The 27293-nt window shown below is 49.8% G+C and overlaps 2 protein-coding genes across 12 annotated transcripts in view; one reads left to right on the top strand and one right to left on the bottom strand.

Annotated features, from left to right (window-relative positions):
* Positions 1-18324, top strand: part of PHF20 (PHD finger protein 20) — a 65564-nt gene extending 47240 nt beyond the window's left edge. For 6 of the 7 annotated variants that reach the window (XM_071573217.1, XM_071573215.1, XM_071573220.1 and 3 more), the window contains 7 exons: positions 208-369; positions 2362-2558; positions 7461-7560; positions 9859-10054; positions 11918-12317; positions 13985-14168; positions 15700-18324. In XM_071573217.1, the coding sequence (XP_071429318.1) occupies positions 208-369; positions 2362-2558; positions 7461-7560; positions 9859-10054; positions 11918-12317; positions 13985-14168; positions 15700-15842 (1382 nt within the window). In that variant the 3' untranslated portion in view covers positions 15843-18324. The remainder of the gene's footprint in view (positions 1-207; positions 370-2361; positions 2559-7460; positions 7561-9858; positions 10055-11917; positions 12318-13984; positions 14169-15699) is intronic. The other variant, XM_071573218.1, reaches the window with a different exon arrangement.
* Positions 18325-22115: 3791 nt separating this feature from the next.
* Positions 22116-25770, bottom strand: SLA2 (Src like adaptor 2). 5 transcript variants are annotated; one of them, XM_071572838.1, is made up of 8 exons: positions 25362-25770; positions 24766-25056; positions 24562-24661; positions 24382-24468; positions 23954-24057; positions 23257-23397; positions 22978-23125; positions 22116-22711 (listed from the first exon to the last, which is right to left on the bottom strand). In XM_071572838.1, exons 2-8 carry the CDS (start codon positions 25034-25036, stop codon positions 22183-22185), a joined length of 1380 nt encoding a protein of 459 aa, XP_071428939.1. In that variant the 5' UTR covers positions 25037-25056; positions 25362-25770; the 3' UTR covers positions 22116-22182. The 5 variants fall into 5 exon arrangements, with proteins under 5 accessions (XP_071428939.1, XP_071428940.1, XP_071428941.1 ...); XM_071572839.1 differs by having other exon boundaries at positions 24766-24921; XM_071572840.1 differs by having other exon boundaries at positions 24766-24864.
* Positions 25771-27293: the final 1523 nt, after the last annotated feature.

Here is a 27293-nt window from a genome sequence, read left to right as displayed (position 1 = left end):
TCTGTTCTGTTCCAGGCAGGATCTTCCTTGCCTCTGGAGAGCTTGCCCAGTTCTCTGAGCATGGTGCAGTCCTGCAGCCCCAGCTCCTCCAGCGGGGCCTGGCCCAGTGAGTGGGCTGTGCCTGCTGTGGGCAGGCAGGGGGCTGTTCCCTCTGTCAGCTTTCCTTCACCACAGGGTCTAATGGTAACACTTCTTACAACTTTGCAGGGCATTCTGGCGCTGGGGAAAACACAGATATCTCACAGGAGCTTTCCCCTGAAAGATCAATGGTGACAAAATCTGTGTCTTCACATAAATCATCTGCCCACCCAAGCACACCACTGCACTGTGCTGAAACTGGACAGCACAGGGGAAAGTCAAAAGCAAATGGTGAGATGACTCTGCTCTGTGGCTTGCTGGTTCTGTCTTTCATTGCTGGGAAATATGTGATCTGCACTGCTGTACTTGGAAACCCGTGGTGTAAATTAGGCTGTCCCTGCACAGCTCTGTGTGTGTTTCCTTGCCCTGCCTGATGAAGCTGCACCCAGTTTGTGTGCTGGAGCTTGATTTTGCTGCTTTTTGCTTTGGCTTGGCCTTTATGTACACTTTAAGACTGTTACCCTTATTTTAAAAATCAAATTCATTTTACATTTTTTGCAGCACATTATTAACTCTAAAATAACCCTCTTCGAAATTAATAATTAAATTTTTCATATTTCCAAAGGTTTTACAAAGTGAGAACTCCTTAAGAGTTACAAACAGCTGCTGTGCAAGCTTGCTGTAGTGTGTGCTGTGTTTGAGGGACCACTGGGTGTGGTGATGTGCAGTTGTACACTGTGATATGTGGTTATAATGACTTGTTGAGCTTCATAATGAGAAGCTCTTGGGTAGTTGTTTATTGAATAGGTGTTAATTGATGTCTTCACAGAACTTCTTGCACAGAACTTATAAAATGTGGCTGCTGTGTTCCAGCTTTCATAATTCTTAATATCTTGGTCCATATTGCTGTTTACTGTCACAAGCTGGTGCAGTAAAAAACACAACCAACATTTTGTTCTCTCTCTTAAAGCTCACAAATTTGAAGGAAATAGGAAATGTATGACAGCTTGATTATGTACAAGAATCCTAAGTATTTTTTTTGGACACAACTTTCATTGTTTGCCATTAGGTAAAAGTAAAAATGAACTTGAGTTAATCCCACTATATAGGGCAAACAGGAAGCATTAAAAACTACATTTGGTGGTGATGTCTCGGACCACACTCTGCAAACCTGAGCAGTTGTTTTCAGAATATCTCAGCCATGGAACAGTTCAGTAACGTGGCCATCATTGCTCAGACTTCTTTTGATCGGTTCATAGACATTGAAAGTGGTGGAAAACACTGGAAATGGTTTCATTTCATCCTTTTCACAGTTGTTTTGCTGCTGTTTGCATCTGCAGAAGTTGCAGCGAAGCTGCAGTGCAGGCTGGCAGTGCAGTGTGCCTGACCTGGCACTGCAGAGTGCTCTGGGAGTGTCCTGGCTCAGAGGGGCAATAAAACTTGGAAACATGAAAACAAACTATTGCGTTGGCTTCTCAGCCCCTTTAATTTGAGAACAGATGTTTTTCCAAAAGAAAATTTTTACCTTGCACTCCCCTTCAACTCATTAGATTATTTCCAAATGATTAAAATCCTTGCTTTCTTCCTTTGATCCTCCCATTCTGCCCCCAAGGAAGATGCAGACATTGATTAATATTTTTGAGGGAGAATCTCAATTTAACCTGCTGTTTAGTGAAGGTTTTCCTGCCAGTTTTTCAATCCAGAGATACATTAATGCTTCGGTTCAGTAGCATGAATGTGTTCTGGAACAATACCTTGGGCTGCCCCTCAGCTGATAAATGTATCCTAAACAGAAGGCTGAGTAAAAATAATAATTTCTGAAGCAGCATTAAATTCTGTGTTGGACTCAGTGTTTCTGTCATGGTGACATCACTTTGTGAGATTGAATGGTTCATAAAACAGAGCCCTCTTGCCTCTTCTTGGGACCTCTGCACTAAAAGAGCCGAGTAACAATTGTGTACAAATTGCAGCAACTGATAGGAATCCTCTTCGCATGTACAAGCCTGCTTTTGTTTTACTTTACTCCCAGCCTAAAGAGACTTTGTGCCTTTGGTTTGAGACACTGTATGCTGAGATTCCAGCTGTAGTGACAAAGCTGTTAAGTTGGAATATTTTGAAGGACCTATTAGTGAGAATATGGAAGTTCATTATGTGGTAACCTTCCTAAACTGTTAAATTGTGATGTTCCTTAAACGACATTCTGAGCTCATGCTTTAGGAGTGTATGTCTGCATACCAGGGATGAGATCTTGAGGGTTGTTTGACCTTTTTTGTAATCACTTAGGATTTTATATAAATACTTCTTGTACAGAGGATGACACCCTGAGTGAGTCATCTATGGACAGCTTGCTGTGGAGTGACGATGACTGCAGCCAGGATGTGGATGTGACCACCAACCCCGATGAAGAGGCTGAAGAAAGTGATTCTGAGATTGTTCGATGTGTTTGTGAAGTAAAAGAAGAAAATGACTTCATGATTCAGGTATGATTTGGAGGATAAATGCACATGTGTGTGGACACAGTGCAAGGTGTCAGTGGAAAAGCATTTGGTGGAGTTTTTGTTCTTCTGGCAAGAAGCTTGACTTGAATGTACAATTCTCCAGACGGGCTAAACAAACAAAAAAAAGTGATTACTTGAGTGTTCTGCTTTGAAGCAGAGCTGCATTTGTGCATTCTGCAGTACTTTGCAAATTCTGAGTTCCTAATCTGCATGAGGCCATCTGTCCATTCCCACATAGATGTGCTATTTTCAAACCGGCTTCACAGAAAACTCAGAGCAGCTTCTGTTATCTCTGCTGCCTAAAACTGTTGACAAAAACCTCTTTGGAAGTGCCCTGCCTATTTACTTCTACTTTTTGAGATATTTGTAAATCGTCAGGAGATAATTCCATGCACAGCTGCTCTGAACCATCACACCCAGTTCCTATTAGTTTCACACAGTCAAATCAAACAGATCAACTTCTTCATTGTTTTTCCTGCTCTAATTAATTTTGCCACTGATTCTTCCATGAGTGCTCCACGTTGGTAGTTCCCCATAAGTTTCAGAAGCAGCTTATGCAAGGGCTTAAGGGTGTGGTGCTCCTGAACCAGGATGATGAGCTTTTCATGATTACCCTTCTGAAGAAATGAGAGTTTTCTGAAGAAATTAGTTGGGGTTTTTTTGTTTTGTTTTGATTTTTTTACGAGGCTCCCACCCTTCCTATCTAGATCCCCTTTTCCTTGTTGTGGACATCCAATTCCAAGTGTCAGTGGTGTAGCTTTGAAGATCATTATTGCATTCTTTTGAGGTTCATTTGTGAAAGGATATAGCATGACACTAAGTTCAGAAATGTTTTTCTGGCACATGAACCTCATTCCTCATCTGCAGCTTTTGAATTCACTTTTCCAGGCATTGTAGCTCATTTTTGTGAGGCTTGCAGTCCTCTTTGCAGGACCCTCCTGCCATGTTCCTGTGAGCTGCATTTCTCTTCTGCAGTTCAGAACTAGGAGGCAAGGCAGAGGCTGAGCTGAACTCACTCCGCAGCCACTGCCGGTGTTTTGGTGGACTTTCCTTGAATAGAGGCAGGAACCTGTTCAGGTGACGAGGGGGAGCACTGTTTAAATTGCAGGGTGAAGAATTCTTGAATTCTGTAACAGAACAGTAGAAACGCCTTTTTTTGCCCTGAACGCCAACAGCCTTATTTTAAAAACATTTAACAGAACTGGCTAATGCAGCTCAGTTTGTCTGTCCTTCACTGTGCAGTGTAACAAGTGACTTCTCCAGGTAGTTTCCTTTGGCCTTCCATGCTGTTTCATGGCGGTTTTTTCTCTCAGCCAGCAGTTCACTTTGAGGCACACACACCTTTGTGTCAGTGTTGGATCCTGCCCCGGGACAGGAGGTGCCTCGGGCTGCGGTTGGGGAGGGGCCATGGTGGGCAGTGCTCAGGCTGAGGTGACAGCACTGGACCCTGGGATCAGCTCAGGTGGTTAAAACTTGGGTGTAATAATGCCAAGGTCATGGGTTCAATCCCCTGTGTGGGCCATTGGCTTGAGAGTTGGACTCGATGATCCTTGTGGGTCCCTTCCAGCTCAGAATAGTCTGTGATTCTCTGACATCTGAGTGCACGGGGAAAAGGACTCTGAGAGTGCTCTGAGGAGATGACTTTAAAACACAGAGATAGTCTGGAGTGTAATTTTCTGACAAAAGCAAGTTCAGCACTGGGTGAGGATTGCAGACTGTAGGGACCTGTCAGCTGGCTCAGGACACAGCCCGTGGATGGCTCCCCAGCTGCTCTGATTGGCTTCCTGGGCTGAACTAGTTGGGGGGTGTTTGGAGCATCCTCTGGAGTTTTCAACACTTCAGCTGTTTTATGAAAGGATTGCCTGGGAGAGCAGATTATTCTCTCTGGAAAAGAGATGCAGGTGGACAGCGTGGGGAGTCCCTGCCTTCGCTGTGGGGATTGAGGCAACAGCAGCTGGGAAGCAGGAGCTGGGCACAGGGTTGTGTGGGGCCGGAGGTGCTGTGTGCCCCACAGCTTTCTGTCAGCCTGTATTTTGGGGAAAGTGTTCTAAACAGTCTGGATTGTCTGTTGATGTAGAAATGCCTGAGTTCACCCCTTAAGAACAGGGCATTAATACAAAGCAAAGCTGCTATGTTATACAACTGTGGAATTATCACAAGGAGAACCTATTTTCAGCTTTTCAGTGACAAGAGTGCCAAGATTGACACTTCACTTTGGCTTTGTAGAGTGAGAATCTGGTGTAGTTGTCATAACTTTATAATTAGGAAAGATTCCTTCCCTGTTTCCTACTCACACTTCAATGTGACACTTAACAAATGAATTCAAAGCTGCCTGCCCTGAAGAACATGGATTTGGATTGGTCCTTTCTTTCTGAAGATAGGTCATTTTGCTCAGGGTGTGGGGTTTTAGAAGAATATTGTCCTTTGCACTTTTCTCCCTAGGGATGTATATTCTGCCCCTGTTTTGTTATTCTGACTGAGATGTGCTGGCACCAGGCTGTGTGCCCACCTGCCTGAACTTGATACCAGAGCTGGGCACCCAGGGCAGCCTCCTCATGCATGTGGCTGAAGGTTCATTCCCAGGATACTTGTGTCTCCTCCTCTCTTACAAGAGAGAGAATGGAAAATCATTTTCTCTTTGAGCTTTGCTCATTTCTGTGAATCTGCCAAATTTAGAAATAGTGAAGGGAAAATATTAATTTTAAACACAAGCAGCACCTTTATTTTCCCTGAAAGATTGGGGACCATTAAGATTTAATGAAACTCATACACAGTTAAAATGGGAGTTGTTTCCATTTAGATATTGAAACTATTAACGCACACCCCCTAAGTTCCTTCATGCTGACCTTGCCTTAATTGTCTTGAGCAATTTCTGCAATAAGAATATCTTTTATGGCACCAGAGTGCAGAAATCTGGGTTTGCATTTATAGAAGTACCTGCTTCAGTTAGTAGAAGTTAAATCTGGAAAAAGAAATCTGCAAATCCAGTATGTTGTTGGTCAGTGCAGTCCCTGTAACTCTGCAAGGAGGTCACTGGAGCTTATGTAAAGCTGAGTGGCATTGCCCTATGTTCCTTTGGGGGGCACAGCACTCCCTTTTGATGGTGAGGCCCAAAACAGTCCAGACAGACTCCTGTTGTGTCTTCTTTTTGTTTCTGTACCTAAGCATTGGTGTGTTTGTGTACGATGCAGAGAATTCTGGGGCTGGATTTGGTGGCCTCAAGTGATGGATGTAATGTGGAGTTTTGTGTTTTTCCCTCTTCCAAATCTCCTCTTAGTGTGTTTTGAGTCTCAGCTTCCCTGCAGTGTGTGTGCCAGCAGGAGCCTGGCCAGCCATTTCACCTGCAGGTGAAAGGACAGAGCTGTGCCCTGATGGGATACATACTGAAATACCAGTTGAGTAAAATAAAAAAAAGTGGTGGTGATTCCCTAGAGTTCTGGGCAAAATTGCCTGGAGAATCAACTGCTGTATTGCATGATTTATGGGTTGCAGGTGTAAGTAGAACCTGGAGCTCCCTTCTTGTTCTTAGCACACTGTCTATTTTTCTTAATTGGTTTTCTTTGTTTTAGAACACCCTTTTTGGCTCTAATAATCACCTTTGTGAAAGAAGGGCGGTGTCTCTGACTTTTTTGGAAATATCTCCTTATTGCTTTAGGACTATTTACCCATTTTGTAAGGCAAAACAGTGGTGATCCCATCCTTCAGAAACCTCCTGCTCTTACATTCTCTCTTCCCAGGGCTTCTGTTGCCTCCACACCTCGCCCACTCCCTCAGTGCAGTGAAATGTTCTGAGTCTGGTTGTCCCTCTCTGTCCCTCCTCGCTTGGGGAAGGGCAGCAGATCAGAAGAGCATTAAGAGAAGTGGTGTTGAACATAGATGAGATGTTTAGCAAGTTGGCATCCTTGTAGGTTAGTGAGGAGCAGCAGCTGAGATTGCTGCAGTTGCTGCTGGGGAGTGTCTTAGCTCAGATTGAAATTCTGCACCAATGCTGACGAGATTCCTGCATTAATTAACTTTTGGGTTATGCTCTGAGACATAAAGGGTATGAGCTCTTGTCTCACTGCTTGGGAAAGAAGTAATTCTGAACTGACATCACCATTTCAAATCAAAATTGACTTAATGTGTGGGGTTTGTTCGGGGCTGGTCTGTGGGCTGCAGCCAAATCTTGTCTCTTGTTAAAATATGGGAGGGGGGAGAAAATTATAGAAACAGAACATATGAATATAGGGGGATTTTCCTGCTCTGGAACTGTTCCAGAACAGTGGCTTTAAGAACAGTGATTGCATTTTCAGCAGTGCTGAGTAGGTCCAGACTGTGTTCAGTCTTTGCCAGTGTGAATTACCCCTGGGCAGCACATCAGGAGCTGCTGCAGCTGTGTCTTCTCTGCAGAGCTGGGTTAGTGGAGCTGCCTTAGAAAGGGATACAATCTTACAGGTACAACAATCATTAAACCGTAATATTGGCTAGTCCTGTGTGACATCAATGTCTCTGTGATTTTGTAATTGAATATGGTTTACTGTTTGAGGATAAAGCTTTTTAGTTTAGAAAAATGGATCTGTTTTACTGAAAAAGCTTGATTACACACTGTTGCTGTCCTGGTTGTGTGCAGATGCATCTTGTGGAAGGTTTTCATCTCCAAAGAGAATGTTTTTGTACCTTTCAGGATATCTGCTTCCACTTTCTAATTGTCATCCTCCAGAAATACACATGAAAAATATGTGGGATGGGCTCAGATTTTATTGTAGTCTGATTCTTTAGTGTGTTTGCTTGTTGGTGAAAGGTGGGTGTGGGTCTTAATATACCATTTTGTCTTAAAATATGTGGTCGATATCTTGAGCTCCCAGCCCTCATGTCTGATAACATGCACTTCTTGCCTTTGAACAGTGTGAAGAGTGTCTGTGCTGGCAGCATGGAGTCTGTATGGGGCTACTGGAAGACAATGTACCTGAGAAATACACCTGCTATATTTGTCAAGATCCTCCAGGTACAGGAATTTTAGGTTACAGAGCCTTCTTACATATGTAGTAAATTTGCTTGGTTTAATGTAGCTCCAAGATTAAACTACTTTTTCCCCCCCAGATGTGGCTGTCACTATTGGTGATTTTCAGATACAGAAAGTTAAATTAATGTGAATGTCTGTGAGTCAGTGTTGTGGAATTACAGCTGGACAGGAATGGGAATTAATGTTTTCACTGTGATGACCACCTGTCACACTTTGCTGTAATGAGGATTGCACTGTCTGACTGTGGGCAATGAGTGTAGCAGCATCAGGAGCTGCAGCAGAGACTCCCGTGGGCACATCTGGGGGCTGTGGCTGCAGCTCTGCCCAGCAAGGACAGGCTCTCACAGGCCTTGCCTTCAGTGGGCACAGAGAGCTGTGGCCCCTCTCACTGACTGCATGACCTGGGATAACCTATATACTGGCACTTCTCTGGGGTTCTCTCCCTCAGAGGTGATTAAGCAATGCTTTCTCTATTCCTAAGTCTGTATTTTGAAATGTCTTGGTCCACCTTACACAGCAGGTGAAATTGCACTTAGGTGAACATTTTCTGACTTCCTACTTGACAGGTTGCAAAGCCTTGATGAAAATGAAAGCAATTGAGGTTCTTGCTTGAGTCCATGTTTGTAAATGGCAAGAAAGTGGATCTCTGTTGGCCTAATGAAAATACCTTTTTGGTTTATATATATAGTTGGATTGTGATCTCAGATTTTTTGCGTGTTGAAATCTACCAACTCTTTCGTACCTTAACTCCTGAATCTGTGTAGTTGGTTTACTGGTGGTTTCACTCACAGCAAGGAAGACATGCTACACTTAAACTATTTCACCACACAGACAGTATGTTCAAGCTGGGGGGGTTTACAGTATCTTGCCTCTAGGATTTTAACCCTGTTTTCAAGGTATTTCACCTTGTGTCAATTGAATTTTTAACCGTAACTGAACTGCACATGCAAACAACTGTCATTGCACTTGAACATCAGAATGCTTTTGTGCAAAAACTGATTACAGCCTAATTTGCTTAATGAATCATTACCTATTCCTTTGAAGGTTCTAAAATTTACATTGGGGAAGCTTAATTTTTACCTCTGTCTTTGACAAAGAAAACGTCCCCCTTTGTGGCTGCAGAAGTGGCTTTTCCATCCCAGGGACTGCTTTTGTCTTGAAATGAACTGACAGGCTCTGTGAACCTGCAAGGAAGTGGCTTTTAAAACTGGGCATGGCCATTCAGCAAAATCTTACTTAGGAGCTTTCTCCAGTCTCTAAACTGCTGAGATGTGTTACAGCACCATTTATTCTTTTGGAAATAAAAGCAAATTTGGTGTAATTTTGTCCAAAAACTGTACTAACTGCTATTTTGGTCAATTCTCTTTGAGTCAAGTAGCAGTTTTACCATATTTGTTACCAATTACCCTTGCTGAAACATGATCAAGATGTTTATGGTGTGACTGATTCATTCAAGCCATACCATGTGGGAATATTGTTTGGTGTCTCTTAAACTTACAGACCTGAAAAGGGAGCATTTTTTACCTCAGGATACACATCACCTCAGTTGTTCAGGTGACCATAAAGTTCCAAAAGTCACCATTTTATTTTGTGGACTGAACTTTATTTTCTGTCACAGATGGCAGCTTCTCTAATGCAGAAATAACTGAGGGAGAGCTAATGCAGATGTGTCAGGAATGTCTCTAACATGGTTCTGACCATACCTAGGAGAGCTCCTTCCTTCTTCATAGCTGTTGTTGATACTCCAACCACTTAAGCTGGAATTGCCTTTATTAATAGCCTGACTTGGGCAAGTCTTCCATCAGAACCTCATAACTGGTTCCTTTAAAATGTGCTTCTGAATGCCTGTAATAATACATGTATGATGCTTTAAAATAAGACCTCTTAGGTCTTATTAGGAAGCCTTTTTCTGTATTTTTCTGTCTGCAGAGACCTGCATTCAGACTGGAGGTTCAGTCATAACCATGGTTACACTACACGGTGTAATATCCTGCTAAAATGTGCCTTTCTGTGCCTCTGCTGCAACTGCCTGTTGTTGGATGTCCTTTGATGGAATTTGGGGCCTGAGTGTGTTCACAGTTGGGCAGAGGTTTTTGATTTCCTACTTTAAAAGGTCCTCGTTTCCCCAGGGTTTTGTCTGCTTTTATAGGATCCTTACTTGTACTCTTGGTAAGAACAAATAAGCTGTCGCAATATTGGAGATAATCAGAGTTACTACCAGTGATGTTAAAATACCATAGTTAATACTTCATTTTAACTCCCTCACTGCTGTCACTTCAGGTCAGAGGTCCAGCTTGAAGTACTGGTATGAGAAGGAGTGGCTGAGCAATGGCCACATGCATGGCTTGGCATTTTTGGAGGAGAACTATTCGCACCAGAACGCCAAGAAGATCGTGGCCACCCACCAGCTGCTGGGCGACGTGCAGAGGGTGATCGAGGTGCTGCACGGGCTGCAGCTCAAGATGAGCATCCTGCAGTAAGCACTAAGTGCCAGTGGCATGTTCTGGGGGGGGGATTGGATGGCAAGGGGGAAAATAACCACAAATTCAGACTTAGCCTGTGCTTCCCTGTGGATTTGTAACATGGTTTGAATTGTTAATGTGATCTAGGAAAAGGACTTGGCTGCTTAAAGCTATTGAAGTGTGATGAGTGTAAATGGACCATGTGTGTTGATACCGTGAGAGACCCCAACAAAGCAGGATAAGATAAAATGTGAAAGTCCTTTAATGTCAGGCCTGGGGCCCACAGGAATACACATTGACACACCCTGAACACTGGTTTCTGTGGGTTTTATAACATGGTCCACCCAATCTCCAGCTCACACATCTCTCAGTCTAGCCCCATCCTGCCCCTGGTCACACCTCCTCAGGATTTGAGGCTGAGGTCAGTGGGACCTTCTGTCTTCATCATTCACTTCTTCCTCAGCACACATAGGGCATGTGGAGCTTTTCCAGTGTTGTTGGCTCTTGTTTGTTTCATTCTACAGGCTTTTCTGATAGTCTTCAGTTTTCTGCCTTGAAGAGAGTCTAAACAACTAAAAGAATGTGAGCTACTGATAAATGGCAGAGGTTGGCATGTATAAACATTGAACTTAAGCTGTTAGAAATACTAGCACACTAAATCTACATTTTACTACAGTTACAAATACTTGTGAAATTTATAAAAATGAAAAAAAAATCAAAACCCCTTCTGCATCAGTGTAAAAGGGTTGGGAAAGTGTGAAGGAAGAGGGAGAAAACTAGTAACAACAGCTTCTCCTGAAGCACCTAGATAGATTTCAGTAAGAAGAGGAGAATAGGTGTGTAACCTCTGGCAGCATTCTTGCAGCACTGCCTTCTCCATTCCAGTAAGTCTAATCATAGCATTTCCATCAGGAATCTGGTCCTTTTGTTGGGAGGCAGGGGGGGTGTTGCTCTGCTGCACTGAGAGAGCAGAGGCACCATCAGCAACCAGGAGCAGAATTATTTACATAAAATTTGATTTTCTTTGTATAAAATCAAGTGTTCTGCATCTTGACCTGTTGACAGTCATCCTTAGGTCATGATAACTGAAAAAAAATTGCCTAACTCAAATCCAGGAATTTTAAATTGATTGAATTCCATCGTTGTAATTCACAAATTGATAAATTGCACAGCAGCAGCAGCAGCAAAGCTTTTAGTGTTTTCAGGGTTCTTTAGACCTTTTCCCCTTACCTGTGGTGGTGCAGGAGGTCCACTGGCTGGACTGAAAATGCTCAAACACTGGAATAATGCTCAAAGCAAGAGAGCAGCAGTGAATGGACAGCTGTGCTGATGCCTGACACACATGTTGAAGAACAACAGTTACAATTCTCAGTCTAAATTTTTTGTTTGTTACATTTGTGTAATCTGATATGTATAGTTGGCCTTTCTGCTGGAATAAGTAATATATTATTCAATTTGAAACAGCTAACATGAGAATTTTTGTAAGAACAGGTGAAGGGGACAATGGTATGTTAGTGTATCGTACCTTACTAAAAACATTCCAGTTAAAATTATTTTCTGCTGTTAATAAAAAGCAAAATGTTCCATCAAGGACAACATTGGTGAGTTGTATGTGTTTATTTGCAACTTCAGTTTTTTTCTTAATTGCAGCATTTGGCTTATGTTGTACCATGTTATAGAAATGAAAATAGTGAATGTAACAGAACGTTGTAGGAAGACACACAGTTGAGGTCAGTGAAACTTATTAGGGCATTTGTAGTGATAATGGTGACTGAAGCATGTAGAGGTTCAAATGTTCTTACTTGATTTCCTAGTGTAATAGGATGGTTTGCTCAGTCACTTGAAGTTGGATGTTGTTCTTTTTTATGTTTGGACAGAAATAAAGAACATCCTGACCTAAAGCTTTGGTGTCACCCATGGAAGCACATCACAGTGGATGAAAAAATCCATACGAAACACATCATTCACTTTGAGGAAAACTGTTGCAAAGAGGAGACTGCAAGTTACAGAACTTGGAATGGGACAGTTGAGAAGCCCTCAGCCATTCCTTCTGTGGAGGAATCTTACATTACCAGTGAACACTGTTACCAGAAACCCCGGGCCTACTACCCTGCCATAGAGCAGAGGCTGGTGGTGGAGACCAGAGGCTCGGTCATGGATGATGGAGTGAACAGAATAAGGGAAAATGGAGATGATGCCCTCTCAGAGAGATTTGGTTGGAATCTGGACCAAGAAATATGCAAGGTGGAAAATGAATCCAAACACAATTACTCTAAGGTATTTCTGTTAAAAGAGCATGTGTTTGCCTGGCAAAGTGGAAGCCTCTGCCTTTTTTAATAGTATTTGGTTTGTTTGTATGAAGTTTTTTCTTTTACTGGCAACTTCTACAGTATGAGTTAAAATTATAGATGTGATCAAGCCCTTCATTGCATAGTGTAATTACAAATCTAACTTGACTTCTGGACCTCAAGTCACTTGAAAGGTGTGCCACATGCATTATGGCCCTCTGGCAGTTCATTACTGCTTACTTTTGTGTATTAAGTAGAAAAATAAACACTAACAATGGCAAAGAGAGAGAACAGGGCAAGCATGTGTGATACTTCCAAACACACTGGTAGACCTGCTTCGTTATTTCCATTTTGTTCCCATGTTTCTTCTAATAGTTGAATTAATTACAGGTTCTTCAGGCAGCATTTCAAGATGGGAAAAAAGAAGGTAGTAGGCTGAAGTGATTTTTTTAAAAGACTGATTCCCATGGAGTCGTGCTGTATCCTCTCCTGCTGGAGCACTCTAGGTTTAGTTTTCAGTGCTTGGTTCTCATTGTAAGCTCTGTCAGGTCTAGGAGAGGCCTTTCTTTCTACATCCCAGTGCAAAAATTCTGCTTCTGTTAGTTAGTGCCAATTCATGTGAAATGTGGGCTGAGAAATGTTAGAAACCCTCTGGGAAATGGGTGGACCCCTCTGCTCTGGAGCCAGGCTGGGAGAGTTGGGGGGTTCACCTGGAGAAGGCTGAGAGCCCTTCAGTGCCCAAAGGGGCTCCAGGAGAGCTGGAGAGATACTTGGGACAAGGGATGGAGGGACAGGACAAGGGGAATGGCTTCCCACTGCCAGAGGGCAGGGTTAGATGAGATATTGGGAGGAAATTCCTCCCTGTGAGGGTGGTGAGGCCCTGGCATAGGGTGCCCAGAGAAGCTGTGGCTGCCCCATCCCTGGAAGTGTCCAAGGCCAGGTTGGACAGGGCTTGGAGCAACCTGGGATAGTAGAAGGTGCCCCTGCAGAGAGGCTGGACTGGGTGACCTTTAAAGGCCTCTTCCAACCCAAACTATTCAACAATTTTATGATTCTATGAAATATTGAGCTCCCTTTTTCAAGGTTTGGTGAACTTCTATTTCATGCATATGCAAACTGTAATTTGTTCTTTTTGACTTCTCTGCCAGTCAAGATTGTGTTATGTTTCCAGAAAAGAAAATATTTCTCTTCTTCAATCTAAAAGAACTTTTTTCTAAATCCTGTCATATTTCAGCAGAAGGATGAAAACGTAGGGGAGTAGAATCAACACTGCTGACAGCATAGTCCAGTTTTGTAAGGGCTGGTAATGCTTGTCGTGAGATGCTTCAGTGAAAATTTTAGTAGAATTGAGATTAGATTCCTTAAGGAAAAATCCCTTCTCACTGCAGAATTGTTTGCTCCTCAGTTTATTATTGTCAGGTGAAAAACAGTTACCTTGAGAAAATCTGATGCCTGTGAAGTGCGAAGAATAGTTCTTAGCAAAACACCTGTAAACTATTTAGATCCTCTCACCCAGACCAGTTGCTTGTTTAGTGTTTGTGTATGAGCTGTTTCTGTCTCTCCCACACTGGGCTGAGCTGGGCACTCAGCATGGGGCATGGGCAGCTTTGGCTCCTGGTTTGCCTGTTCCAAACTCTGTGTGTGCATCTCTGGCAGGTGAGAGAGTCTGTCTCCAAGAAGGGCTCTCCAGACGAAGCCATTGAAATGAAGCTGATGGAGAAGGGCAAGGAGGGAGTTGTGAACTCACAGCTGCAGTGGCAGCTCAATCTTTTAGCTCACGTGGAGTCTCTGCAAGATGAAGTCATACACAGGATGGATTTCATCGAGAAAGAGCTGGATGGTAAGGAGGATTTCAAAGAATAACTTTATTTAACTGAACTACCTATTCAAAACATGTTAACCAGAATTTTGCTTCTGCAGACCTGCAAAGAGATGAGTGTTTCTTTGTCACATTTCCTAATAGAAAATAGATATGCTGCTGATGAGGGGGGTGAATTTTTAAACAAAGAGCAGAATTTCACAGAATAAGTTCTGGTTAAGTCATCTCTAAATAGCTGCATCTGATGTGTCCCTGCTTTCAGGTTTGTGTCATTTTCCAAAACTCTCCTGTGTCTGCACTTCCCTGTTCCTCAAGGCCTTGCTGGCTGTGTGAGCCCATTCTGGGTGGCCTCTGGTGCACAAGGCTCACACCTTTTCTCTGCCAAATCACATGAAGGTCTTTTGAGATTTGTTTTCCTATTAAGGGAAGACTTCTAAACCCTTTATGTTGCCTTCAATGATCCAGGATAGTTCTTTCTCTTTACATTGTTGAGTCTGGTGATTGGTTGTGTACTGATTAGAGCTGCAGCTTTTTTCTCAGGGCTGTTGGGAGTGCAGCCTTTGCCCAAGTCAGAGCCCTGTCTTTGTGAGTAAGGTACTGAAGAGTCGAATAGCTGAAGGGATATTTCAGATAGAGATCAGTCAGGCCTGTCATCATAGTGCCCGTTTCATAAATGAAGCAGCTCTGGTTCCCAAAAGTTAGACTTTTTGTGTGTGCTGCTGAGCAGGGGACTGTGCAGGGGTTGCTGCTCTGAGCAGGCATCTCCTCACACCAGGGCTGCAGGTGTTGTTCAGCAGGTACTGCCCGTGGGTTGAACTCACCCCCTGATCTGCTGCTCTGGGCAGTGGCTGCTCTTGGCAGAGCTATTTGTTCTGTCTTCAAGGCTTCAGTCTCCACCTGTGGGTAATGTCAGCATCCCACGAACTCATAGTTCAGCTGACCACCTTCCTTGTTGGCCTGAGTTGTCTTCTGCTCAGTAGGATTTCTGGTTCTTGTTTCCCCCTGATAAGCTTTAGAGCAGGAGTTCATTTTCCTTGTGCAGCAGTTTGCTCTTTGTGCGTTTTGGGCTTCACCACCATTTGTGTTACCCAGTTCTGTCTGTCTTGGCCAGTTGTGTTCTGATAACAGATTCCTTTCATTACTGTAGTCCCATCCTTTCAGGATCTTCAGTGGCATCTAATGCTGATCTTAAAGGCACTCTGGTATAAACTCTCTGTCCCACAGTGTCCTTGCTCTGGAACTCACACAGATCAGAGGAAATTTAGCACCAGATTTCACAATATCTGCGCCTGAGTTTTCCTTTGCTGCTTTTTCCTAGGAGCATCAGCTTCCCCCCTCACCCCATGTGAATTATTTTGTCATGTATCAAAAGTTACTTGCAAAGATTGGCGTGAGGGACCTCATTTTCTGATTTCTCAAATAACCACATGTTAAAAATATTGCCTACTGCTTTCTCAAGATCCACAAAATAATTAAAGAATTCCTGTTCTGTGGCTTCAGATGGGCTGTTTGCTGAGAACAGCAGCAGTGACAGTGTTGGTTTCCTTTGCAGTTCTGGAGAGCTGGCTGGATTACACCGGAGAACTGGAGCCCCCCGAGCCACTGGCTCGCCTGCCCCAGCTCAAGCACTGCATCAAGCAGCTGATCACAGACCTGGGCAAGGTGCAGCAGATCGCCCTGTGCTGCTCCACGTGAGGGCAGTGGGCGCTGGGCACGGAGCCGGGGCAGCCCCGCGTCTCCCCCTGGCACGGGCACGCTGGCTGCACGGGGCGCAGAGGGACTCCAGGGACTGGGGAAGGAGGATCGCTCAAAGAACAGCAGAAAGGTTATCTGGGGTTTACTGGGCAATTCCAGTGCTGTGGAAGAGGTCACACTCTCATCTCCAGAGGTTGGTTGTCGGTTGATGGTTATACTTCAATTCCACTCCTTACAAGTTGCTCATTGAAACGGTTCATCATGAAATTGACTACAGATTGTGCCACTGAAGAACAGAGTTCCAAGAGCCAAAAAGGTTTGGTTGACAGAGGTTGTAAATAACTTTGCATAGTTTAAGTGACCCGTGTCATGTTTTATTCCTTCTGGTTTATGCATACTAGCACTCAGTATTTAATCATTAGGAAATGTTATAACAGTTTCAGACTTAGTAAGTATGAATGTCCAGCTCTTAACTATGAAGTGTTACGTGGAGGTTTGCGACTAACAGTGGCCTGACCCCACTTCTGTTACGGTAAATAATGCAGCAGGAGCTCACAGGTGGATTGCACTTATTTTCAGAATAAATGATTGTTTTCTATATTTATCCTGTCACTGTCACATGACTTGGTACTGGGGAAGCCCATGGACGTGGTGTCTGTGCATTCTGGAGCTCCTCAGTGCAGCCCTCCTGTGCCCCTGCACAGTGCTGTGCCCCTCCCTGCAGGAGTGTGGACAGGACAGGGCTGGGGCCCATGGCTGGCATGGATGTGATATGTTTTCTACCCTTTTGTTAATAATTGCCATTCCAGTTATATTTGGAAATGTAGACTTTTTGCAATACTCTGGACGTGTTTGTTGTAAAGACTTGCTATGATTGTGTGGTTTGGGGAATCAGTTTATTTTGTATTTGTGTAAATAAAGCCTCAAGATCTATGCATGAGGCGCTGTCCTCGCAGACAGCGAGTGGGTTATTAACTTAGATGGTCTCTGTGTTCACAAAGTCCCTTTTTATACCTTAAGTTTTAATTTTGTGAGAGCAAGGTGACAATGCTGCTGATGTTCAGTCACATTATACAGAATCTTTAGAAAGTCATGAGTATTTGAGAAGTTCAAAGTCTTTCAGTTGCAGATCATCACTCCCGAAACAATGGCTGTGACTTTAGTTTTCCTTCCCTAACATTGCTGAGTTCAGTTTCCTGTGGAACATCATAAGCTGGTTTTGCAGTGAGAGGGTGTCCTTAAATAGCTGGATTTGTTACCTTGATTTTATTGTGTGCAATGGTACTACCAAAGGGTAACATACAAGCAGAGTTGTAATGGAAAGAGCCATACCTGTACAAGTCACTAATTTGGGATAGAGATCTGTAATGTGTGTATTCTGCAAAGAATAATGTAAACTTGAAATACCGATATTGTAGGAGTTGCAGCATCTACACAGTGAGCATTTTATTTCCTTCAGAAAACAAAATAATTAGGCTGCTCTAGGTAGTAACTAAGGCTTTTGTGCCAAGATTCAGTTCAGGGAATAATTTGTCTCAGTTTTATAGCAGTAGTTGGTATATAGTGAATACAACATAGGTACAGCAGAAAAATAACCTTACTGTTCTGTAGCACAGTTGGAAAAAAGCTCACATGGTATTTAAGGATCACTTGACTCTCTGAAGATGAGCCCAGTGCTTACCCCTGGGCTCGCTCTTGTCAGACCCCTGAGCTCACTGTACTCCAGAGCAGGTGTTGGTGCCCAGCGAAGCAGAGCAGCGTCAGGAGCCCCCAGACTGCCGAGTGTGAGGGGTGGTCTCGGGGCAGCAGGACCAGGCAGGTGCTCCCTGGCTGCAGCCTGTAAACCAGCACTCCTTGCAGGATAGGGCTGTGTGGGAACAGCTCTGCTGTGCTCCCAGGCCCTGGGCAGGCTTCCTGCTTCAAAGGGGAACTTCTTCTCAAGCAATGGCTTCTCTTTGCTCACTGTATGTCTTTACTTGTCAGTTAATTTTTGCTCAGGGCAGTACTGGAGGTCTGGAAGAAAAGGCGGTCCCTGTGGGTAGATCACATGGCAGATCCTGGAGACTTGTTTCCCTTCAGAAGTTCTGGGGAAGCCCTTACAGATAAAGACTGAAAATATTTATTTAAAATAGAGTAGCACTTCTCCTGATCAAGAAAAATTCTTCATTGTGCTCTGCCTGGATTCACTTCTGTCCCTGTTTTTTGCAAGTTTCCACATTGTTATTTCTTAGCCTGGACCAGTTGTTCAGGCTGACAGGTCACTTTTTTGTTTCTTTAAATCACTGGTAAGTGAATGCAACGTGGAGCCTTGATGAACTGAGCAAACATTGCACTGTGGGTACATATGCGCGTTTGTCTTTGTTGATGCACTATTAGAACCGAGGGGCTGTACATAGAATTTTGCTTTGGAGCAATATTTGCAAAACTTGAAAACTTCTGTATCTTGGTGTTTGGAATAAATAAATAGGTTTTTGTTGGTTAAGCCCTAGTAAAGTCTTTGTTTCAATTAATGATTGCTCAATAAAATAAATCTGGACTTTTTTGCTTCACATCACATTGAAATGCAGGTACTGTAGTTTGTCAGGTATATGGACATTAGCTGTTCCCAAAGTCTAGAAATTACTGTTTTCTAGGTTTTTGTCATAAGAATATCCTTAATAGGCAAACCGTTATGTATTGGGTTTTGTTCAGTATTGTTTAATGAGGAGCTCATACATTTTATTCCCAAATCCTAATATGTGTAATAGATCAGTCCCCAGTACGTGTGATCTGCCCCCAGTCTTTGTTGCTGTTTGGATGAGCAGCCTGGCAGGGGCAGGGGCAGTGCTGGTGATGGGGCAAAGGGAGGAGCTCTGGGTGCATCTGAACAGCCACACAGAGAACACACAGGGGCACGGGAAGGAGAGGGAGCTGGTGAGTGCAGCAGGAGCAGCGCCTGGCACAGGGCAGGGAGCTGGTGGAGTGCAGCGCCTGGCACAGGGCAGGGAGCTGGTGGAGTGCAGCAGGAGCAGTGCCTGGCACAGGGCAGGGAGCTGGTGAGTGCTGCAGGAGCAGCGCCTGGCACAGGGCAGGGAGCTGGTGAGTGCTGCAGGAGCAGTGCCTGGCACAGGGCAGGGAGCTGGTGAGTGCTGCAGGAGCAGTGCCTGGCACAGGGCAGGGAGCTGGTGAGTGCTGCAGGAGCAGCGCCTGGCACAGGGCAGGGAGCTGGTGAGTGCTGCAGGAGCAGCGCCTGGCACAGGGCAGGGAGCTGGTGAGTGCTGCAGGAGCAGTGCCTGGCACAGGGCAGGGAGCTGGTGAGTGCTGCAGGAGCAGTGCCTGGCACAGGGCAGGGAGCTGGTGAGTGCTGCAGGAGCAGCGCCTGGCACAGGGCAGGGAGCTGGTGAGTGCAGCAGGAGCAGTGCCTGGCACAGGGCAGGGAGCTGGTGAGTGCAGCAGGAGCAGTGCCTGGCACAGGGCAGGGAGCTGGTGAGTGCAGCGCCTGGCACAGGGGGCCTGATGGCAGGGAGGCATCAATGTACCTTCAAGTGCATTGCTGGTTCCATCTCCTCGTCTCAGCTTCCTCAGTAGGAGGAGAACAAGGGTACTCCCTGGGCCTAACAAACTATCCTTTTTACTTTTTCTCTCAAAAAAATCCCCAAAATATTCCTGTAAAGCTGGATTTTAAGGCCTGGAGGGTACATCATTGCTGGAAGTGTGGTTTGTGAGCCTGGAGAGGTCTGAGCCACTGATGGCAGATCCCAGCGTGTCTCATGGCCCGTGCAGGTCTGTGCTGATCACTTACATGTCACAGTCGGGTTTGGAAGTTGTGGTCTGAATTTGAAATAACCTCCTGAGATGTGTGTTTTGGGGAATGTGCCCTAGGATTTATTTCCTTGCCTGATGTGCAGGTTCCTGTGGGTGCAGACTCGCAGCAGGAGGCAGCTGCTCAGTCAGCCTCAGCCTTCTGTGGGCAGTCACCTTGAAGTTCCTCAGCTGAAGAAATCAGACAACCATTTTACTGTTCTCACTGCTAACTGACCTAACTGGATCTCTAACTACAGGGTCTGGGGATGATCACTGTGCAGCCATGGATGGTGTTTGTGGCTGTTCTGGTGGCAGTGCAGCATCCCCACAGGCACTGGAGCTGCAGGAGTGCTTGTGGCTGGGTCTGGCTCTGGTTTCGAGGTGGGGTTCCTGAGCACTGCAGGCCATTGCAGTTGTGCAGCAGTTTCATATCTTTGTGCTTAATCCTTCAGGTTGCACAGCAGCTCTTGTCTGGGTAAAACCTGCTGCAGGTACCCAGAACAAAGTCCTGTTCAAAGACACAGTAATGGTAAATACAACTTTTTTTTTCTCCTGTTGGATGCAGACAGAAAAATGAGGACAAACTAGCAAAACTGCAGCAGCACAGGATGAGGCCCCAGTGTGTTGCTGCTGGTGATACTTGTGTGCTGTTGGAGTGTTTGGACAGGAGAGGCTGGATGGGGCCATGGATGTTTGGAATGCTCCACACTGGTCCTGAGGGCCCTGTCCTGTAATGGGCCCTGGTGCCCCTCGTGGGGAATGTGGGGCTGCGTTGGGCTGAGGAGGAGGAGCTGTGTGTACCTCCTGGGCTTCCAGACGGTGGCTTTGGGTCCTGGAGCTTGAGTACAGACATGGCACAGGACATGAGGGAAGGAGCTGCTCCTGAAGGGGCGGTTTCCCTGCCCTCCTGTCTGTTGGGTGGGTGCTGTCCTGAGTCCAGGCCCCAGGTGCAGCCATGTACTTGGCACAGAGTCTCACTGCCTACTTTGCAGCTCTTCTTAATCCCCTCAGAAGTCCCTTTGATCCCAGCAAATGCTGGGCAGCTGCCCCAGGAAGGTGTGAGGGGCAGAGCACAGGCTTGTCTGGCTGGGACACACATTTGGGTCTCAGTCAGTCCTTGTCACTTCGGAGGTGGGGCTGGTGACACGGCTCTAGAGGGGGTGGGGGTGGGGCTAGCCAAAGTGGCCACAGCTCCCAGTCCCAGTGTGCCCCAGAGCACTGGGGAGAGCTGGGGAGGACCTGCTGGCTCACCAGGGCTCCTGCCCTGGGGTGATTGGGGCAGCTGGTGGCTCATCCCCTGCCCTGACACTGGTGGGTCTTGTCAGGGCATTCTGTCCCTTCAGAGCCGTCGGTGTCCCTGTCCTGCAGTGCCTGGGGTAGGAGCCCTGTGGGCCCCCCTCGAGCCCTGCCCTCCCCTGGCTGGGTGAGTGCTGCTCCTCCTGAGTGCTGTTGGACCCACTCTGTGCCTCTGCCCCCTGCTCAAATCTGCCTCGTGCCCATGGTGTTCCCAGGCTGCAGGGAATGGGGCTGGGGCTGCCCTCTGCTGGGGGCCTTGCCCCCTGCTTTGGGGCTGTGAAGGCATTTCCCAGCAGGAGTGGCATGTGCCCAGAGCAGGGAGCTTCCTGGACAGGGAAGATGGAGGGCTCAGAGGCTGCTGGTGATGGGACAGGACTTGGAACAGTCTTTTCCACCACATCTGTCCCATATTATTACCTGGCTCCGGGTTACAAATACCAGAGCAGCTTCTTGACTGTGACAGTAGAACCATCCATGTGTGTAAATGCATTCAGCAACTTGGGTGCATGCTGGAGGTGGAGAGAAAGGAGCCTAATAGCCACGTGGGTCCATGGCAAAAACCCTGCATGGCCCCGGAGGCCCCAAGGGTGACAGAAGGGGCAGGGCTGAGGCAGAAACACCAGCTTCTGTCCTATACTGAAGCCACCTGGGCTGAAACTTGGGGCTGAGCATGTCTCAGAAGCTTTAGGCAGAGAAGGAAATGAGAAAGTGATGGTGGATTGCAAGAGTGAGCTCATCAGACAGGAAAATGAGGGGATTGGAGCGTGTCCAGGCTGGGGTGGGAGGTGATCCTGCTGCACTGGCCTTGGGATGCAGAGGGGGAAGGAAGAGAGTGGAATTTCCTCTGCACCCCCTGTGGCCACAGGGGAAGCTCCTGCTTCGCTGATAAGGCCTTGCTGAAAGCAGAGGCTCAGGAGTGTGGCTCCTCTGAGGCCTTTCTGCTGCTGTCCAGGCCCCTCAGCTGAGATCAGCGTTGGACACGAGTATTTGCATTCTGCTTTTCTGAATAATCTGTTCCTGGCACGGATCCATTTCTCTCCCCATCATTCTTAGAACAGCAGTTGTGATATTAAATTACACTTCATTAATTTGGCCGAGGTGCAGCCCTGACCTGTGGCTGCTGCCCTGGGCTGGGGCAGGGGCAAACCCCCTGGGGCAGGTCACAAGGTGTTCACCAACTCCCAGCTATGAAGGAGATGCCTTTTTATTGAGACACTGCAGGCAGTTATTGTATGTCCAGCCCAATCCTGGTTTATAGAACTTAAAAAGTCTGAAAATGGGCTGCTTTGGGCACAGTCAGGGGCTGTTTTCCCCCTGGCTGCTGGTCCCAGCGAGCAGCTGAGCGAGTTATGGGGAGGGAGAGAATGAGGGTCCGTGGCTGCTGCTCACAGGCCCAGTCCTGCACCCAAAAACCCGCGTGCAGGAACTTGAGGGGACTGATAGGGTTGGGCTCTTCCTCCACCTGGGCCAGGGTTTGGCTTGTTGGGCATTTACACCCTCGCTGATGCTGTGGCGGTGCAGGCGCCAGGGCAGCCTGTGGGGCCGGCAGGGCTCCTTCTCGTGCAGCTTCCTCCTCCCCCCGGGGCTCTGGCTGAGGCTGGGAGTGCTCAAACATCCCCTGCCCGAGGGCCTGGCTCGGCAGAAGATGCGCCTCGGGCAGCAATCCCCTTGCAGCACCGGGCCTGGCCCCTCCTTGGTTGTGGCTGTCCCGTGTCCCCAGCACGGAGGAACTGGCGATGTTGGTGAAAGCAGGTGAGCGCTGAGCTGGGGGACAGGTGCCCACCACGAGGCTGTGGCCAAGGGGCGCCCTCTCAGCTCTCTCTCACGCCCTTCCCCGCGGCGCCCGGTTCGGGGCCATGCGTGTCCGAGAGGAGCAGGTAGGAGCTGATGGCCTCCCGCAGGCCCAGGCTGAAGGGAGAGTCCTCCTGCGGCGCTGCGGGCTCGGACAGCAGCAGGGAGCTGCTCGGGGGCAGGGGGCGGTCAGCAGGCAGCCCCCGAGCCTCGGGGGTCTGGCAGGGCCGTGGGGGAGCCCCAGCCCTACCCTGCATGTCCTCACCTGTCGATCTTGTCCCAGTGCAGCGATGGCTTCTTGCCGACGGCAGGCGTGGAGGGAGCTGCGTCCGCGTCCGTCCCGTCCGTGCTGCAGGGCCAGCCAAGGGGGCAGCAGGGCCGGCCGAGGGGGCAGCACAGCCCCTCGCCGAACTCTGGGCAGGGACCCCGCGGCGTCAGCAGCGCGCCCGCAGCTCCCCCGGCCCGGGGCACCTGGGCAGGTGCGGGACCGGCCGCGCCTTCCGCCCTCCCTCCCCTCGGGGCGCGGCGCCTCTCGGGGCATTACCCGAGTAGTGCTCCACCAGGCTGTGCAGGCTGGGAAAGGTGAGCCCGGGCGAGATGTAGAGCCACCCGTTGTGCAGCCGATGGATGCGGTAATGGGTCACCGTGGCGCGGTCCCCGCGGCGCAGCGACAGCGAGTAGCAGCCTGCGGGCACGGGCCGAGAGCACTGCCGGGCTGCCCTGGCACCCACCCAGCCAGCACCCCTTCCGGGGCTCTCGGACACCCTGCCGTGGTCCCACCGTCCCGCAGGAGCGGCCAGGAATGCCCTGCTCCCCGCGGAGCTGGGCCAGCCCCGGGGCAGGACGACACTCCAACCAACACGGGGGGCGGGGGGAGGCCGGGGCATCAGGTGGCCTTGGGGCATCAGGTGCCCTTGGGGCATCAGCCCCGTGCATAACAGTCCCGGCAGGATCTCCTCACAGCGTCCCCGTGGTGCGATGGGGGCCCTGTTTCGTTTTGCGGGCTGAGCCTTATCGCCCCCCTGTAACCCAAAGCTGTCGGAAGCTGGTGGTGGTTTGTTCTGCTGAGGCCCCGCGGCAGGGGCTGAGCACAAGGGGGGGAGCAGCAACACCGAGGAGCAGCCCCGTGGGGACGGCCACGGCCACTGCCACGAGGTGCGACCGAGGGTTCGCTCCCACTGCTCCTTGGCAACCCACGGAGGAGGACTGGGAGGGCACAGCGGGCGCCCCAGGGCTCTCACCTCGCCTGCTCTGGCTCTCCCGTATCAGGAAGGACCCGCTGTGGTTGCCGGGACCGAGCAGCAGCTCCTCTGCCTTCTGCCGGCTGACGCCTTCGTACAGCCACCTGTGCAGGCAGCGGGTGCTGGCAGAGCCTCTCCCGGTGCCAGGGACATCCGGGGCCCGGCCTGCCCCAGCTGGGGCACAGCTGGGAGTGCAGCAGAGCAGCACATGTGCTGGGGACACTCCAGCATGCCATGCCATGCCATGCCATGCCATGCCATGCCATGCCACCTCCCCGAGCCCCAGCGCTGCTCCAGGGCCCCGGTGGAGACACAGGGCAGGGTGTCCTGACACAGTGGCCAGGGGTTGGCACTGGGGTTGGCCAGGCTCTGCAGAGGGGCTTTGTCTCCCTGGCCCCTCCCTGGGACAGACCCTTCCCAGCATTTACCCGTGCCTGATCTTGGCCACACAGCTGCTGGGGACGTGGCACTCCTTGCCAGACACCTCGGACGCCACCAGCCACCACTCCCCGTCCCTGTTGGGAAGGAAGGATGACCGGGCAGGGAGGAGACCCGCCGGAGGAGACCAGCACGGCCCCACGGGCTGGACACTTGGTGCGGGGACTTACTCAGCGAGAATGCGGAGCTGTTCCCCCATCCTCAGGACAGCGGCCACCCCCACGCTGGGGGGGAAGTCACAGAGCGCCAGGGCCTGGAAGCTGCTGGGGACTGCGGGGCAGATGAGAGGGTTCAAAGCTGCCCCGGCAGCACCAGCCGGGGCTGGGCCCGGCACGGGACGGGGGTGGCACAGCTCGGATTCCCTGGGCACTCACCTGCCTGCGGGGCCTGCGCGGCGGCAGCGGGTGCTGATGGGATGCTGAGCGGCTTCTCCCGGCCGGGTAGATTCCCCATCCCCGGGTTCAGCCCCTGGGCTGCTCCCGTTTGGGACGGATGGAGGGGCTCAGGCTCATGGGTCAGCATCCCCTGCCCTGTGTCCCAGGCAGGGCATTGCCATGGGGTGATGCCAGCACTGTCCAGGGCAGGGCTTTGGGCTGGGGCTGAGCCTGTCAAGCTCCCAGGGGAGCCCTTCGAGGAAATCACCATCCCACCACCACAGAGGGTGTCTGGGGAGTGCCGAGGACGGGACATCTGCAGCCTCATGGTGGACTGCCCCGGGCCAGGCTCACTCTCTGAGTGCTGTCACCTCCCCCCAGCCCCATGTCCCCCAGCCTGTGGGGCACCCATCCCAACGCCCCCAGCTGCTGGTTCCTGTGGGGATTCAGGAGCTGTGGAAAACACCTGTTCCAGTTCCTTGACCACAGGGAGGTGCAGTCAGAGCTGTGTGTGACCCAGAGCTGTGCCAGGCAGAGCCCCCCTCCACCCCTGCCCTGCCCCCTTCCTGTCCTCATGGGAGGTGAACTCCCCTTACCTGCCTCTCACTGTTGTCACCATCATCTGGGTGTCAGGCCCGGGCAGCCATCGGACGGCTCTGCCCTCCCTTCATGGAGGGGCCTCCGGGCACCAGGGTGCACAGGGACCCTCTGGCACAGCGGGTGGCAATCCCTGCCCTTGCCAGACCCACTTGGTTCACCCTCACCCCGCTCTGGGGCAGGGCTGGGGTCCCAGCGCTGGGGCTGCTCCTGGTGGTGCTGCCTGAGGGCTGCGAGGTGCTGGGGCTGCGGTTGCCGCTTCCTGTGACGTGCACACACCAGACTGGGTTGCTCCTTTTCACTCAGTCACAGCACAGGGCGCCCAGCTCAGCCTCTTGGGGCCCTTGGTATGGGCACGAAGCCCAGGAAAATGCCCGTGGACGCTCAAGCCATCAGCATTGCATGGGATTTGTGGGTGTGCAAGGGGAGGGATGGGCGTCACAGGAGGGCGGGAGCAGAGCTGAGGGTGGGACTTGCGGGACGAGGCTGGACATGCACCAATCCCAGGGTGGTGTTGTGAGGCGGCGGGGGGGGAGATGTCCCGGGGTTCCTACTCACCTGCAGCAGCTCCAGGGCCAGGTGGTGCTGGATGTGCTGGGCAGGGCTGGGCACGTGGGATGCTCCTGCCATGCACAGGTACCTGCGAGACAGCACTGCCCCACACCCCGCACTGCCCCACACCCTGCACTGCCCCACACCCCGCACTGCCCCACAGTTCGCACACTGCCCCCCACCCAGCACTGCCCCACACCCAGCACTGCCCCATGCCCAGCACTGTCCCGTGCCCAGCACTGCCCCACACCCCGCACTGCCCCACACCCCGCACTGCCCCACACCCAGCACTGCCCCACACCCCGCACTGCCCCACACCCCGCTCTGCCCCACACCCCGCTCTGCCTCACACCCCGCACTGCCCCACAGCCACCACTGCCCCACACCCAGCACTGTCCCCCACCCCGCACTGCCCCATGCCCAGCACTGCCCCCCACCCAGCACTACCCCCCATCCCGCACCGCCCCATACCCAGCACTACCCCCCACCCCGCACTGCCCCATGCCCAGCACTGCCCCACACCCCGCTCTGCCCCACAGCCAGCACTGCCCCACACCCTGTACTGCCCCACACCCTGTACTGCCCCCCACCCAGCACTGCCCCACACCCCGCACTGCCCCACAGCCAGCACTGCCCCCCACCCAGCACTACCCCCCACCCCGCACTGCCCCATGCCCAGCACTGCCCCACACGCCGCTCTGCCCCACAGCCAGCACTACCCCACACCCAGCGCTCAGCCAGCACCAGCTGCACTGCCACCCCACCACCCCCACTCCCGCCCCAGTTCTCCCCCTGTGGTCAGGACCCTCTGAGGCACACATATATATCGAGGCCCCCCCAGTCCTGCCCTGAGGAAGGTCCTTGGGATTTGCTCTCTGCGGCCCCTGAGCTCAGGGTCCAGCTGTGCAGTGTGGGACAGTCCCCTCAACTATTTCCTGCTGTGGGGCAGCTCCTGCCACAGCCCCGCTGCTGCAGCTGCACATCCTGCTGCTGCTCATGCTGAAACTTCCAAGTTCCTGGTCAGTTGTAACAACCTTGACAGTGTGAAATGCACTTGGGTCTCACAGGGCTCCTGGGCATTTTGCTGCTGTTGGGGGTCAGGGCCCCCCCAACCTGCCCTAAGCTCAGGCAGTGCTGGTTTGCACGGGGTTGATTATGTTTGGGAGAAGATTCAATTGCTCTTGGAACTGGTGCTGCAGCATCTCTGGGGTGCTTGGGGATGTCGGGGCAACCCTTGGTGTGCCATGACATGCCCCCGCCCACCTCCAAGCCACACTCTGGGCTCAGGGCTGGAAAATAAAATGGGGCCCCAGTTCCCCTCCCCAGCCTGAAGTGGGTAAGGAGGCTTTCTCTGGCTGTGTGGTGGGAGGCAGTACTCG

The sequence above is a fragment of the Pithys albifrons genome, chromosome 18 (assembly GCF_047495875.1).
Source record: "Pithys albifrons albifrons isolate INPA30051 chromosome 18, PitAlb_v1, whole genome shotgun sequence".
Lineage (NCBI taxonomy): Eukaryota > Metazoa > Chordata > Aves > Passeriformes > Thamnophilidae > Pithys > Pithys albifrons.
This window is presented reverse-complemented; position numbering and strand designations above follow the sequence as displayed.